This window comes from Melanerpes formicivorus, unplaced genomic scaffold (genome assembly GCF_026170545.1).
Source record: "Melanerpes formicivorus ecotype bairdi unplaced genomic scaffold, bMelFor1.0.p_v2 SCAF_47, whole genome shotgun sequence".
Lineage (NCBI taxonomy): Eukaryota > Metazoa > Chordata > Aves > Piciformes > Picidae > Melanerpes > Melanerpes formicivorus.
In genome coordinates, this window is record NW_027142399.1 from 5,381,662 (window position 1) to 5,397,218 (window position 15,557).

At 57.1% G+C, this 15,557-nt stretch overlaps 1 protein-coding gene across 1 annotated transcript; it reads left to right on the top strand.

Annotated features, from left to right (window-relative positions):
- Positions 1-56: 56 nt before the first annotated feature.
- ACAD8 (acyl-CoA dehydrogenase family member 8) lies at positions 57-14,348 on the top strand. Its single transcript, XM_068160070.1, has 11 exons — positions 57-188; positions 1,148-1,248; positions 1,720-1,889; positions 4,041-4,150; positions 4,386-4,462; positions 4,725-4,862; positions 7,220-7,355; positions 7,445-7,542; positions 7,654-7,806; positions 11,459-11,561; positions 13,475-14,348. The coding sequence occupies exons 1-11, from the start codon at positions 107-109 to the stop codon at positions 13,525-13,527; spliced, it is 1,221 nt and encodes a 406-aa protein (XP_068016171.1). The 5' UTR covers positions 57-106; the 3' UTR covers positions 13,528-14,348.
- Positions 14,349-15,557: the final 1,209 nt, after the last annotated feature.

Sequence of the window (15,557 nt, forward strand, 5' to 3'; positions counted from 1 at the left end):
ACCGCGCCGGGCAGGACTACAGCTCCCAGCCTGCCCTGCTGCCCGCCGCCTGCCTGCCTGCCCCCCGCTGCCTGCCGCCTGCCGCCCGCTGCCGCCCGGCCCCGCCATGGCCTGGCGAGCGGCTCCCCGCCTCGCTGCCCGGCTGCTGCTGTCGCCGCCGCGGCGGGGCATCGCCTCCTGCATCGACCGTAAGGCTCCGCGGCCGCCGGCAGAACGGGGCGGCGAGCCTCGGCCCCTCCGCCGGCCCGCCCGGCCGCGGGGAGCCGCCGCCAGCGCTGCCCGGGGGTGGGGAGGCGGCGGCGCCGCGGGTAGGCTGCGGGCGAGTCGGTGACCGCGGGGCGCAGCAGCGGGGTGGCCCTGCTCCTGCTCCTGCCTCTGCTCCTGCTCCTGCTTCTGCTCCAGCTCCTGCGCCAAGCAGGGCGGCAGGCCCCGGCGGTGCCCCCCGCACGGGAAGCGCCTTCCCGAGACCTCTGCCGGAGCGCCAGGGGTCGGCAAGCCTGGGGCTGAGGCACGGAGTATGTCCCAGAGAGATGGCAGCGCTCGGACGCCCCAGCGCTGTGTCCTGTGTCTGCAGCACTGTGCTACGGGAGGTGGTTGGGGCCCCAGCCCTGGAGGGGTTTAAGGCCAGGCTGGATGAGGCTGTGGCCAGGCTGATCTAGTGTGGGGTGTCCCTGTCCACGGCAGGGGGGTTGGAACTGGCTGATCCTTGTGGTCCCTTCCAACCCTGACTGATTCTATGATACTGTGATACTGACGGCTGCCAGGGGCTGTGCTGACCTTCGCTCGGTCCTGAGGGCTGAGCAGAGACAGCTGGGACCTTGGGTTGGTTTGGTCTCAAGAGAGCCCCCTCCCAGAGCCCACCACCCCCGGGCAGCACGGTTCACGATGGCCCCAGGGAACAGAGAAGTGCTCTCTGAGCTGCTCGTGTGAGTTAAGGACGTCCCATCTCTGGTGGCTTCCAAAACCTGCCAGGATGTGTTCCTGTGTGACCTGCTCTTGGGGACCCTGCCTTGGCCTGGGGGTTGGACTTGATGGCCTCCAGAGGTCACTTCCAACCCCTCTCAGCAGCTCTTTGGGGTACAGAAGATGTGGCAGCTCTTGCTTTGCCACGCCAGGCGTGCACTAAGATCTCTTGCTGCTTTTCCAGCATCCACTGGCCTGACTGAGGAGCAGAAGGAGTTCCAAAAGGTTGCCTTTGATTTTGCTGCCAAGGAGATGGCTCCTCACATGGCTGAGTGGGACCAAAAGGTATGGCAGCCTCAGAAGGGTGGCACTGCCCTTAGGGTGTGAGGGGCCTTGGGTCTCATCAGAGGGGTTCCTGCTTCTTGGTGCTGTGATGGCATCTGTGGAGACTGCCTTTGAAGCTGCTCCCCTGTGTGATATGGTATAGGTGATCCTGCTCTGGCAGGGGGGTTGGACTAGATGATCTTTCTAGGTCCCTTCCAGCCCCTAACACTCTGTGATTCTGCTGCTGTGCTTTGGGTGGGAGCCATCAGCAATCCCTTGCAGCTTCCCAAGCCAGGCTGTTCGCTCTGACACCCTGGAGTTCACTCCTGAAGGTGGTAGGAACCTTGGTCTAGGTAGCTGTCACCTCTTTAACCCACCCAGTTAGCTTCAGCTCTGGGGTGTTTGGGACTGGGCTTGGTGGCCCAGCTATACCAGAAAGGAGAGTTTGAATACCAGGACTGAGTTCATCCTGACTGTTCCTTGTCCCCACAGGAAATATTCCCTGTGGAGACCATGAGGAGGGCAGCCCAGCTGGGCTTCGGTGGCATCTATGTGAGACCAGACGTGGGGGGCTCGGGGTTGTCACGGCTCGACACCTCCATCATCTTTGAAGCTTTATCCACAGGCTGTACCAGCACCACTGCTTACATGAGCATCCACAAGTGAGTGTGGCTCTGGAGCACTGGATGTGTGGAGCACCAAGCTGTGTGGTGCAGCAGGCACGCTGGAGGGGAGGGGTCCAGCCAGAGGGACCTGGACAGGCTGCAGGGCTGGGCCCATGACGACCTCAGGAGGTTCAACAAGACCAAGTTGCAAGGCCCTGCAGCTGGGTCAGGGCAATCCCAAGCACTATTAAAGGCTGGGCAGGGACTGGCTTGAGAGCCAGGAAAGGACTTGAGGGTGCTGGTGGATGAGAAACTCAACATGAGCCAGCAGTGAGCACTTGCAGCCCAGAGAGCCAAGCAGAGCCTGGGCTGCAGCAAGAGAAGTGTGGCCAGCAGGGCCAGGGAGGGGATTCTGCCCTTCTGCTCTGCTCTGGTGAGACCACAGCTGGAGTACTGCATCCAGTTCTGGAGCCTCTGGATCCTCAGGAAGGATCTGGAGGTGCTGAAGCATGTCCAGAGAAGGGCCAGGAGGATGAGCAGAGGGCTGGAGCTCCTCTCCTGTGAGGACAGACTGAGGGAGTTGGGGCTGTTCAGTCTGGAGAAGAGAAGGCTCTGAGGAGACCTTCTAGTATCTGAAGGGGGCTACAAGAAGGCTGGGGAGGGACTTTTGAGGGTGTGAGGGAGGGATAGGACTGAGGGGAATGGAAACAAAATAGAAATGGGTGGATTGAGATTGGCTGTGAGGAAGAAGTTGTTCCCCATGAGGGTGGTGAGAGCCTGGCACAGGCTGCCCAGAGAGGTGGTGGAAGCCTCCTGCCTGGAGGTGTTTGCAGCCAGGCTGGAGGTGGCTGTGAGCAACCTGCTGTGGTGTGAGGTGTCCCTGCCCATGGCAGGGGGGTTGGAACTGGATGATCCTTGAGGTCCCTTCCAACCCTGACACTTCTGTGATTCTATGTGGCAGCCTGGCTGAGAAGCAGGGATGGTCTGAGGGCTCTAAATTTATCTGGAGGCAGCTCTCCTGCTGCTGTTCTTGGTCACATTTGGGTCTCTGAGCAGACACATCCCTGGGAGCATCTCTTGATGGCAGTAAGCAGACAGGCTACTAAACCTAAAGTGCCCCCAAGAAGTAACTTGAGCTTTGTGGCATGCATGGCAGGATTAAGCTCTGGATTGTGTTCCCTGTTCTGCCATGTAAGGTGGCTATAAATAGCAACATGCTGGGAAGGCCTTTGTGCTGTGGTCATGCTGGGGCAGCCAAAGGCAGCAGCTGATGGCTGTGCCCAGTGCTGCCTGCACAGACATGTTCAGTGCTGGCCTTGCTCTGCGTGCAGGGCTGCAGTGCCTCCATCCTCCAGGATGCCTCCTCTTGCAGGGCTGGCTTTCTGATGGCAGTAGGGCTTAGTGCTGAGGGGCATGCTGAGGCTGGGAAGGAGGAACCTGCTGCTCCTCTGTGCTGAGTGGAAGGGGAGCTTCTTCCTTCCAGCTTTGTTCTGTTCTGAGGTGCAGCACTGCCTCCAGTTCTGGTGCCCACAGCACAAGCAGGATGTGGAACTGTTGGAGAGGGTGGAGGGGAGGCCACAAAGGTGATCAGAGAGCTGAGAACCTCTCCTATGGGGCCAGGCTGAGAGAGTTGGGGTTGTGCAGCCTGGAGAAGAGAAGGCTCCAGGGAGACCTTAGAGCAGCCTTCCAGTACTTGAAGGGGCTCCAGGAGAGCTGGGGAGGGACTTTGGACATGAGGTCTGTGGTGCCAGGTTGGACTTGATGATCTTTGAGGTCTCTTCCAACCTTGGTGATACTGTGATTCTGTGACTGGGAGTGCCAGGATGAGGAACAATGGCTTTGAGCTGGAAGAGGGGAGACTGAGATTGGAGATGAGGAAGAAATTGTTGAGAGTGAGGCTGGGGAGACTCTGGAACAGGTTCCCCAGGGAGGTTGTGGATGCCTCCTGCCTGGAGGTGTTCAAGGTCAGGTTGGACAAGGCCTTGAGTAACATGGTCCAGTGAAAGGTGTCCCTGCCCATGGCTTGGAACAAGATGATCTTTGAGGTCCCTTCCAACCCAAACCATTTAATGATTCAGGGATTTCAAGCCTCAGTGCTTGTGACTGAACCCCATGGAGCTTCGTTCTGCTGTGCCAGGGGTGTTCTTGTATGACCCAGCTTCCTCCCAGGGCTGTGTTCACACTGCTGCTCCTTCTCTCCTGCTCCAGCATGTGTGTTTGGATGATAGACACCTTTGGCAATGAGGAACAGAGGCACAAGTTCTGCCCATCGCTCTGTAGCATGGAAAAGTTTGCTTCTTACTGCCTGACTGAGCCAGGTGAGCATCCTCCACCAAGACACCTTCTCCTTCCCCTCAGTCCTAGCATGGCTTAGCTGGGCAGGAGCATTGCACAGAGTTGGAGGTGGAAAGTTCCTTCATTTGGGCAATCAGCAGGATGTGGGGACAGGAAGATAAAGGTTGCTGGGATGCTTGAGCCTGGGGTGTGACCCCTGGGAGCGTTTGCAGGCTCTGGAGCTGCTGCTTCACTGGCTGCTTCTTTACCTTCCTACAGGAAGTGGGAGTGATGCAGCTTCCCTGCTGACCTCAGCTGAGAGGAAAGGGGACACCTACATCCTGAATGGCTCCAAGGTACCTCTTTGCTCATCTTAAAGCTGCTGCCTGGCACTGCCTGCACAAGGGGGTCTGGGTCTCCCCACCTTGTCCATTTCCTGCTCTCTCCTTATCTCTGCATTCTCCCAGGGCAGGACCTCGGGGCATTCACCAGAGCTTAGTACAGTGGGGTGCCTCAATATTTTCTGGCTGTGGGGTCTTTGCTTCTCCATCTTTGTACCCCAGCTGCTTCTGCAGGCTCAGGGTTAGCAGACAAAAGCCTTCTCATGTCCTTCTGCAGGCCTTCATCAGTGGAGGAGGTGACACTGATGTGTACGTGGTCATGTGTCGCACGGGAGGCCCAGGCCCCAAGGGCATCTCCTGCCTGGTGCTGGAGAAGGGGACACCAGGGCTCAGCTTTGGCAAGAAAGAGAAGAAGGTATGAGGGTTGCTTTTCACTTTGTGTGTGCTTGAGGGAAGTACAGGGCAGAGATGGGCTCATCTGTGCCTTCATGATGGCCCCAGAGTCCCAGCCTGGTGGGTTATGTCCAAGCCAAGTCCAGCTTTGGTGAAGTGTGATCAATATCCATCTCTTTGGTGACTGAAGGGTTTTCACATCAGGAAGGGTTTGCTGGATTCCTCTTCTCAGATACATTCATTGCAGTTTCCAGCTCAGCACATTCAGGCCAAACCATGTTAACCACAGATGCTCTGGGGCAGTTGGCAATGAGCCTGAGGGGCTGAGAGCAGGCTGGGAAGTTCTCTGCTGGGGGCTGGTAGTGTGCTGCTCCTCAGGCTCTCTGGCAGGAGCTCATTGAGCTGGAGGTGTGCTGCTCCTCAGGCACTCTGGCAGGAGCTCACTGAGCTGGAGCTGTGCTGCTCCTCAGGCACTCTGGTAGGAGCTCATTGAGCTGGAGGTGTGCTGCTCCTCAGGCTCTCTGGAAGGAGCTCACTGAGCTGGAGGTGTGCTGCTCCTCAGGCACTCTGGCAGGAGCTCACTGAGCTGGAGGTGTGCTGCTCCTCAGGCACTCTGGAAGGAGCTCACTGAGCTGGAGGTGTGCTGCTGCTCAGGCACTCTGGTAGGAGCTCATTGAGCTGGAGGTGTGCTGCTCCTCAGGCTCTCTGGAAGGAGCTCATTGAGCTGGAGGTGTGCTGCTCCTCAGGCTCTCTGGCAGGAGCTCATTGAGCTGGAGGTGTGCTGCTCCTCAGGCACTCTGGCAGGAGCTCACTGAGCTGGAGCTGTGCTGCTCCTCAGGCACTCTGGTAGGAGCTCATTGAGCTGGAGGTGTGCTGCTCCTCAGGCTCTCTGGAAGGAGCTCACTGAGCTGGAGGTGTGCTGCTCCTCAGGCACTCTGGCAGGAGCTCACTGAGCTGGAGGTGTGCTGCTCCTCAGGCACTCTGGAAGGAGCTCACTGAGCTGGAGGTGTGCTGCTGCTCAGGCACTCTGGTAGGAGCTCATTGAGCTGGAGGTGTGCTGCTCCTCAGGCTCTCTGGAAGGAGCTCATTGAGCTGGAGGTGTGCTGCTCCTCAGGCACTCTGGAAGGAGCTCACTGAGCTGGAGGTGTGCTGCTCCTCAGGCACTCTGGTAGGAGCTCATTGAGCTGGAGGTGTGCTGCTCCTCAGGCTCTCTGGAAGGAGCTCACTGAGCTGGAGGTGTGCTGCTCCTCAGGCACTCTGGTAGGAGCTCATTGAGCTGGAGGTGTGCTGCTCCTCAGGCTCTCTGGAAGGAGCTCACTGAGCTGGAGGTGTGCTGCTCCTCAGGCTCTCTGGAAGGAGCTCACTGAGCTGGAGGTGTGCTGCTCCTCAGGCTCTCTGGCAGGAGCTCACTGAGCTGGAGGTGTGCTGCTCCTCAGGCTCTCTGGAAGGAGCTCACTGAGCTGGAGGTGTGCTGCTCCTCAGGCTCTCTGGCAGGAGCTCACTGAGCTGGAGGTGTGCTGCTCCTCAGGCTCTCTGGAAGGAGCTCACTGAGCTGGAGGTGTGCTGCTCCTCAGGCTCTCTGTAAGGAGCTCACTGAGCTGGAGGTGTGCTGCTCCTCAGGCACTCTGGCAGGAGCTCATTGAGCTGGAGGTGTGCTGCTCCTCAGGCTCTCTGGAAGGAGCTCACTGAGCTGGAGGTGTGCTGCTCCTCAGGCTCTCTGGAAGGAGCTCACTGAGCTGGAGGTGTGCTGCTCCTCAGGCACTCTGGAAGGAGCTCACTGAGCTGGAGGTGTGCTGCTCCTCAGGCTCTCTGGAAGGAGCTCACTGAGCTGGAGGTGTGCTGCTCCTCAGGCTCTCTGGCAGGAGCTCACTGAGCTGGAGGTGTGCTGCTCCTCAGGCTCTCTGGAAGGAGCTCACTGAGCTGGAGGTGTGCTGCTCCTCAGGCTCTCTGGAAGGAGCTCACTGAGCTGGAGGTGTGCTGCTCCTCAGGCTCTCTGGAAGGAGCTCACTGAGCTGGAGGTGTGCTGCTCCTCAGGCTCTCTGGAAGGAGCTCACTGAGCTGGAGGTGTGCTGCTCCTCAGGCTCTCTGGAAGGAGCTCACTGAGCTGGAGGTGTGCTGCTCCTCAGGCTCTCTGGAAGGAGCTCACTGAGCTGGAGGTGTGCTGCTCCTCAGGCACTCTGTCAGGGGCTCACTGAGCTGGAGGTGTGCTGCTCCTCAGGCACTCTGTCAGGGGCTCACTGAGCTGGAGGTGTGCTGCTCCTCAGGCACTCTGTAAGGATCTCACTGAGCTGGAGGTGTGCTGTTCCTCAGGCTCTCTGGAAGGAGCTCACTGAGGTGGAGGTGTGCTCAGGCTCTCTGGCAGCTGCCCTTTCTCCCCAGGTGGGCTGGAATTCCCAGCCAACTCGGGCTGTGATCTTTGAGGACTGCGCTGTTCCCGTTGCCAACCGGCTGGGAGCTGAAGGGCAGGGCTTCAACATTGCCATGAAGGGACTGAACGGAGGCAGGATCAACATTGGTAAGGCAGGGCCAGGGGAGGAGAGCAGGGTCATCTTGTCACCCATCTGCATTAGCCTCCTGTGCTGTGTCCTTGGCTTTTCCCACCAGCTTCCTGCTCGCTGGGCGCCGCTCACGCCTGCGTTCTGCTGGCTCAGGAGCACCTCACCGTGCGCAAACAGTTTGGAGAGCCCCTCGCTAACAATCAGGTAACCTCTCCAGGGCTCTGCTGCTGGCTGATCAGGGTGGTGGGGCTGTGCTCCAGGCTTTCCAAGGATGCTGACCTCACCTTTCCCCCCCCCCGTGCTGCCTGCTGGCAGTACCTGCAGTTCAGGCTGGCGGAGATGGCGACGCGGCTGGTGGCGGCGCGGCTGCTGGTGCGGCAGGCGGCGAGGGCGCTGCAGGAGGGCAGGGAGGACGCAGCTGTGCTCTGCTCCATGGCCAAGCTCTTTGCTACTGATGAGTGCTTTGGGGTAGGTTCAGAGATTCCTGGATTCACAGAGGGGTTTGGGTTGGAAGGGACCTGGATCTAGAGTATAGGGGACGGAGGGCTCTGGTATCAAAGGCTGCTGTGGAGGGGAGGGTCTGCGTGGTGGCTCCGGGCGTGGATGTCACTTCCATCTTCTGAAGTGAAGCCCATGCCTTGATTCATGGAGTCATAGAATGGGTTGGGTTGGAAGGGACCTCAAAGCTCATCCAGTTCCAACCCCCTGCCATGGGCAGGGACACCTCACACCAGCACAGCTTGCTCAAGGCCTCATCCAGCCTGGCCTTGAACACCTCCCGGCTGGGGCCATCCACAGCCTCCCTGGGCAACCTGTGCCAGGCTCTCCCCAGCCTCCCTCTCAAGAATTTCTCCTCATTTCCAGTCTCAATCTCCCCTTTTCCAGCTCAAAGCTATTGTTCCTCATCCTGTCCCTCCCAATCCTTGTCCAAAGTCCCTCCCCAGCTCCCCTGGAGCCCTTACAGGTACTGGAAGGCTGCTCTAAGGTCTCCCTGGAGCCTTCCCTTCTCCAGGCTGAACAGCCCCAACTCTCCCAGCCTGTCCCCGTAGGAGAGGTTTTCCAGCCCTCTGATCATCCTTGTGGCTTCCTCTGGACCCTCTCCAACAGTTCTGTGTCCTTGTGCTGGGGGCAGCAGAACTGGATGCAGTACTGCAGGTTGGGTCTCAGAAGAGCAGAACAGAGGGGCAGAATCACCTCCCCCTGCTCCTGCTGGAAACTCAGCTTGGAAACCTCTCTTGCTACCCAGGATGTCAGAAAGAGGTTTGACCTGGTAGCATCCCAGACTCAGAACCCTCACTTCAGGACCTCAGGTTGTTTTACAGTACCATTCTGCACTCCCTAGAGGCTGCAGGATCAGCCCCTCCACAGCTCAGGCCTCAGTGCTTTCTACACTGCTGTCTAGGGGACCATGCAAGGAGACAGGACAGGAGAGGGAGCAGAGCATTCTTGTTTCCCAAGGATAATATGCAAGTTACAGGCTGATCACTCCTAAGGAGCAGATGAGGACTTCCCTAGCCCATTGAGAAAGAGGTTACCATAAAATGCCCCTGGAAAGGCAAAGCAAGAGTGGGGGGAAAGAAAGGAAAAGGAGAACAGCACCTTGACACTTCCTAGATCAGTGCCACTTAGAATCATAGCATTGTTAGGCTTGGAAGGGACCTCAAGGCCCAGCCAGTTCCAGCCCCCCTGCCATGGGCAGGGACACCTCACACCACAGCAGGTTGCTCACAGCCTGGCTGCAAACATCAAGACACTTGAAGGTGTCCAGAGAAGGGCAAGGAGGCTGGGGAGGGGTCTGGAGCACAGCCCTGTGAGGAGAGGCTGAGGGAGCTGGGGTTGCTTAGCCTGGAGAAGAGGAGGCTCAGGGGAGACCTCATTGCCCTCTACAACTACTTGAAAGGTGGCTGTAGCCAGGTGGGGGTTGGTCTCTTCTCTCTAGCAACCAGCACCAGGACAAGGGGACACAGTCTCAAGCTGCACCAGGGGAGGTTTAGGCTGGAGGTGAGGAGAAAAGTTCTTCCCAGAGAGAGTTGTTGGCCATTGGGATGTGCTGCCCAGGGAGGTGGTGGAGTCCCCATCCCTGGAGGTGTTCAAGAGGGGATTGGATGTGGCACTTGGAGCCATGGTTTAGTCCTGAGGTCTGTGGTGACAGCTTGGACTTGATGATCTTTGAGGTCTCTTCCAACCTTGGTAACACTGTGATACATCCAGCTGGGTCTTGAAAGGCTCCAGAGCAGGAGCCTCCACAGCCTCTCTGGGCAGCCTGCTCCAGACCTCCAGCAGCCACACACCAGAGAAGTTTCTCCTCACTGCCTGGGTTCCAGCCTTTCTTCCCTGGGCACCACTGAAAAGAGCCTGGCACCTTCATCTTGATATCCATCCCTCAGATGTTTATGGACATTGATCAGATCCCTCTCAGCCTTCCCTTCTCCAGACTAAACAGCCCCAGGGCTCTCAGTCTTTCTTCACAAGAGAGATGCTCCAGTCCCCTCATCATCCTCATAGCCTCTATTGGACTCTCTCCAGCAGCTCCCTGTCTCTCTTGAGCTGAGAAGTCCATAACTGGACACAGTATTCCAGGTGTGGTCTCACCAGGGCAGAGCAGAGGAGGAGGAGAACCTCCCTAGCCCTGCTGGCCACACTCTTCCTGATGCACTCCAGGTTGCCATTTGCCCTCTTGGCCCCCAGGGCCCATTGCAGCCCCATGGAGCACTTGCTGCCCACCAGCACTGCAAGAGGATATATTTCATCAATCCATCTCCCAGCCAAAGACAGAGTTTGATCACCCTCTGGAATCAAAGCCCCTGTGACAGCTTGGACTCGATGATCCTCGAGGTCTCTTCCAACCTTTATGAGACTGTGATACCTCCAGGCATGAGGCTTCCACCACCTCCCTGGGCAACCTGTGCCAGGCTCTCACCACCCTCATGGGGAAGAAGCTGCTGTGTTTTCTCAGCACTCTGCGTTTCTGCTGCTGTGTTTATGTCCCAAGCTGGCAGATGGTGGGCACATGAAGTCCTCTTTCAGCACAAACCAGATCCCTGGGCAGGTTCCCGGCCGGTCTGACCACTAGATGGTGATCTGATGGTGTGGTTTTGCTCTCAGCAGCCCCATGGAAATGCAGCAAAACTTGGCTTTGCTTGAGCAGAGTGTTTCCTGGGCACTTCCACCTGCTTGTCTTCACATCAATGCAGCAGCAGTGTGAAACAGCCCTTGGGTAATGTGAGAGCCCCGAGAGCAGGACTGATGGGCACTGAGGGCACCCTGCTCTCACCCCATGCTTTGCTAAGAGATGAAATGGTAGAGGTTGGAAGAGACCTCCAGAGATCATCCAGTCCAACCCCACCCTGCCAAAGCAGGATCACCCAGGGCAGGTCACACAGGAACACATCCAGATGGGGCTTGAAAGTCTCAACAGTAGGAGACTCCACAACCTCTCTGGGCAGCCTGCTCCAGGGCTCCAGCACCCTCACAGCAAAGAAGTTTCTCCTCCTGTTGAGGTGGAGCTCCCTGGGTTCCTGTTTGTGTCCATTGCTCCTTGTCCTGTCACAGGATATCACCAAAAAGAGCCTGGCCCCTTGTTGCCCCCCACCCTTCAGGCATTTATAGACATTAATAAGATCTCCTCTCAGCCTTCTCTTCTCCAGGCTAAACAACCCCAGGTCTCTCAGCCTTTCCTCATCACACAGGTTCCAGTCTCTGCAGCATCCTCATAGCCTCTCTTGGACCCTCTCCAGCATATTCCTGTCCCTCTTGAACTGGGGAGCCCAGAACTGGACCCAATACTCCAGATGTGGTCTCACCAGGGCAGAGTGGAAGGGAGGAGAACCTCACTCGACCTGCTGGCCACACCCTTCATCATGTCCCCCTGGAGACCCTTGGCCTTCTTGGCCACCAGGGCACATTGCTGTCTCATGGAGAACTTAACTGTGCACCAGGCCCAGAATGTCCTTCTCCATGGAGCTGCTTTCCAGCAGCTCAACCCCTAACCTGTACTGCTGCATGGAGATTGGGATGCCCAGGAAAAAAAACCCCAGAGCCCAGGGTCTTACCAAGCTGCTGTCACTGACTTGTCCTTGACACCATGCATGTCCCTTCACCACTGATGTTGTCTCCTCAGATCTGCAACCAGGCTCTACAGATGCATGGGGGCTACGGCTACCTGAAGGATTATGCTGTGCAGCAGTTTGTGAGAGACATCAGAGTGCACCAGATCCTGGAAGGTAAAAGACATTCTCACTGCCAGTGACTGGGCACAGAGGCCAGGAGAGAGAACAGGCCCTCCAGAGGCCACCACCTCCCCACATAACTCTGACTCTTGGGTGGCAGAATCCTGTTTTGCTCTGAGCACAGGGTGTCCCTGGGTGCTGTGTGTGAATCCCCTGGCCCAGAGCTCTCAGTGTGTGGCAGCAGTGACTGCATCTTAAGAGCCATGCAGCAGGGGCAGATCTCCAGCAGCCATGTTGGAGAAGAGAAGGCTCCCAGGTGACCTCATTGTGGCCTTCCAGGATCTGAAGGGAGCCTACAGGAAGGCTGGGGAGGGACTGCTCAGGATCTCAGGTAGGACTAGGGGGAATGGAATGAAGCTGGAGGTGGGGAGATTCAGGCTGGAGGGGAGGAGGAAGTTCTTCCCCATGAGAGTGGTGAAGCCCTGGAATGGGTTGTGCAGGGAGGTGGTTGGGGCCCCAGCCCTGGAGGTGTTTGCAGCCAGGCTGGCTGAGGCTGTGGCCAGGCTGATCTAGTGTGGGGTGTCCCTGCCCATGGCAGGGGGGTTGGAACTGGCTGATCCTTGTGGTCCCTTCCAACCCTGACTGATACTATGATACTGTAATACTATGATACTATGTTAGTGGTGCCTCTGTCCAGTTTGATCTCACAGTGTCTGCCCTTTATTGGTCTCAGTTCAGCCTCCTAGCCATTTGTTTTCCCTCCTTTGAAATCCCTTCACCTACATACATCCTAGGTACCTGAGAAGGGAGAGACACCTCTCCATACCCAGTGGCTCTGCAGCCTTTCTGCCTCTGTGTTGTGCATGTGTTAAATACCAAAGCAGAGCACTCAGGTGTTGGTCTGTATCCAGTTCTGCTTGACTCCTGCTGCCTGCACCTTCTCAATGGCCAAATAAAAAGCACCAGCATCTATCTCCCTGCAGCCTTTCCTGAGCAATGTGCTGCCACTTGGGCAGCTGTATTTTGGCCCAACACCTCTGAAATGCTACCTCAGCTGGTGGGAAGAGGTTTGCTGTGCTGGTCAGGGGTAGGATTCTGTTTGCTTTTACTAGGGGTAGAATTGGACCAGCTCTTGGCTGTCTGTTTATCTTTCAAGAGCTGGGAAGAGTTTTTCTGTGCTAACCAGGGGTAGGATTCCTTTTGCCTTTATTAGGGGTAGAATTGAACCATCTCTTACCTGTCTTTTCTCTTTCAAGTGGTGGGAAGAGGTTTTCTGTGCTGATCAGGGGTAGGATCCTGTTTGCTTTTATTAGGGGTAGAATTGGACCAGCTCTTGGCTGTGTTTTGCTCTCTCAAGTGCTGGGAAGAGGTTTGCTGTGCTGATCAAGGGTAGGATTCCTTTTGCCTTTATTAGGGGTAGAATTGAACCATCTCTTGGCTGTCTTTTGCTCTCTCCAGTGGTGGGAAGAGGTTTGCTGTGCTAACTAGGGGTAGGATTCTGTTTGCCTTTATTAGGGTTAGCACTGGACCATCTCTAGCTTGTCTTTTGCTCTCTCAAGTGGTGGGAAGAGGTTTTCTGTGCTGATCAGGGGTAGGATTCTGTTTGCTTTTACTAGGGGTAGAATTGGACCATGTCTTGCCTGTCTGTTTCTCTTTCAAGTGCTGGGAAGAGGTTTTCTGTGCTAACCAGGGGTAGGATTCTGTTTGCTTTTATTAGGGTTAGCACTGGACCATCTCTTGCCTGTCTTTTGCTCTCTCAACTGTTGGGAAGAGGTTTTCTGTGCTAACCAGGGGTAGGATTCTGTTTGCTTTTACTAGGGGTAGAATTGAACCATCTCTTGGCTGTCTTTTGCTCTCTCCAGTGGTGGGAAGAGGTTTGCTGTGCTGATCAGGGGTAGGACTCCTTTTGTCTTTGTGAGGGTTGGAATTGAACCATCTCTTACCATCACTCTCTCATTCTGCTGCAGGTACCAATGAGGTGATGCGGATGATAGTGGCCAGGAACCTGCTACAGGCCTGAAGCCAGGAGCTAGTTTCCAACCTTCAGTTCCTTCCTCTGCTACAGCCTGGTCTGTTTTTCTCCTCTCCCTGGGAGGGGAGGCAGGGATACCCCAGTGGACAGAGGCTTTCTGCCTTAACATTGACTGGGATCACAGCTGGATGCCGACCGCAGGCTGCCACAGCTGCACGCTGTGCCTGGCAGAGCTGCTGTTCCTGGGCTCGCATTGTGCAGCCTGGAGCTACAAATCAGAGTCATCAATAGGAGCCTCTGTCTCCAAATCTTGCTCCTGGGCTGCTTGGAAAGGGAAGCACTAGGCCTGCTGGTCATCTCTGCTGAGTCAGGACTGAAACAGGAGCTCCAGGCAGAGGTGCAGCCGATCGCCGTAGGCCTCTTCTCCATCAGTGAAATCTTTTGGTGGAGGGAACTCACTGCTGTGCTTAGAAACCTGCTCTCCTGTGTGCTGACTGCACCTCTGGGGACAAGGTAGCCACCAGAACTGCAGCTCTAATCGCCTGCAGAGCGCAGTGGCTTTGTGAGCAAGGAGCTGGCTGCCTCTTGGGGATCTAGGAGCACTCCTTTCCCCAGCACACCTCCCTTCAGGCAGCCACTGCTGCTTCTTCTCCCCCTTCCCACCACACACTGGTGCTTCACCTCGAAGAAGCCTTTGCAGTCCAGAAGCCAACATCAGGAGCTGAGGTTCTGCACAGAAACATTTGATTCTGTTGCCTCCAATCACTCCTCCCTGCTGTGTGCAGGGAAGGAGTAAAAACAGTGCTGTATTAAATTGCTTTTTTTAAAGCACAGTGATTTTAAATCAATAAAGCAATGGTGGCAACTCAGTACTGAGTGGCAGAGGCAGTGATTGTTCTCTTCTGTGGGGTTTGAGGAGCTCTTGGAGGTAGTGGGGTTGCAAAACTCATCTGTTGAGGTTATATTGTGAGGTTACTGTGTCCAGTACATGAGCCAGCAGTGTGCCCAGGTGGCCAAGAATGCCAAGGGCATCCTGGCCTGCATCAGGAAGAGTGTGGCCAGCAGGAGCAGGGAAGTCCTTGTGCCCTGTGCTCAGCACTGCTGAGGCCACCCCTGGAGTCCTGTGTCCAGTTCTGGGCTCCTCAGTTTAGGAAAGATGTTGGAAGGTGTCCAGAGAAGGGCAAGGAGGCTGGGGAGGGATCTGGAGCACAGCCCTGTGAGGAGAGGCTGAGGGAGCTGGGGTTGCTTAGCTTGGAGAAGAGGAGGCTCAGGGGAGACCTTCTTGCTCTCTCCAACTCCCTGAAAGGAGGTTGTAGCCAGGTGGGGGTTGGGCTCTTCTCCCAGGCAGGCACCCAGCACCAGAACAAGAGGACACAGTCTCAGCTGTGCCAGGGGAAGTTTAGACTCAAGGTGAGGAGAGATTTCTTCCCAGCAGGAGGAATTGGCCATTGGGATGTGCTGCCCAGGGAGGTGGTGGAGTCCCTGTGCCTGGAGGTGTTTAGGAAGAGCCTGGATGAGGCACTTGGAGCCATGGTTTAGTTAGTCAGGAGGTGCTGGGCGACAGGTTGGACTTGATGATCTCTGAGGTCTTTTCCAACCTGCTTGATTCTATGATGCTGGTTGCAGTGGCTCAGCTAACCCCTTCAAAGGAGACGGCCGCTCTTCTCCCGCAGGGCAGGGCAGGGCCATCCCCGGGCGTTACCGGCAGGCGCAGGTGCGCTCGGGGCTTGGCTCTGTGCTATGGCAGCAGGCCCTTGAGGCTGCTCCCCGCACGCCCTGCGCAGCCAATTTCTCTCGTAGGGTAGTTTAAAGCGCTCAGGCCTCTCCCCGAAGTTCGCCGCCTGCCCAGGCTGCCCGCGGCCAGAGGAGATTCCCCACCGCCCCCCGGCCCCGGGGGGTGCCCGGGAGATGCGGCTGTGGCCCTTAGCGGGCTCAGGGTCCCGCCCCGGCGCGCCCTGGAGCCAGGGGAGTCCCCCCGGCCCCGCCGCCTCACCCTGCGAGCGGGTGAGCGTTGGCCAATGGGAGCCGCTGGAGGGGTTAGTGGGCGGGGCGCAGCGAGATCAACAGCCAATGGCGAG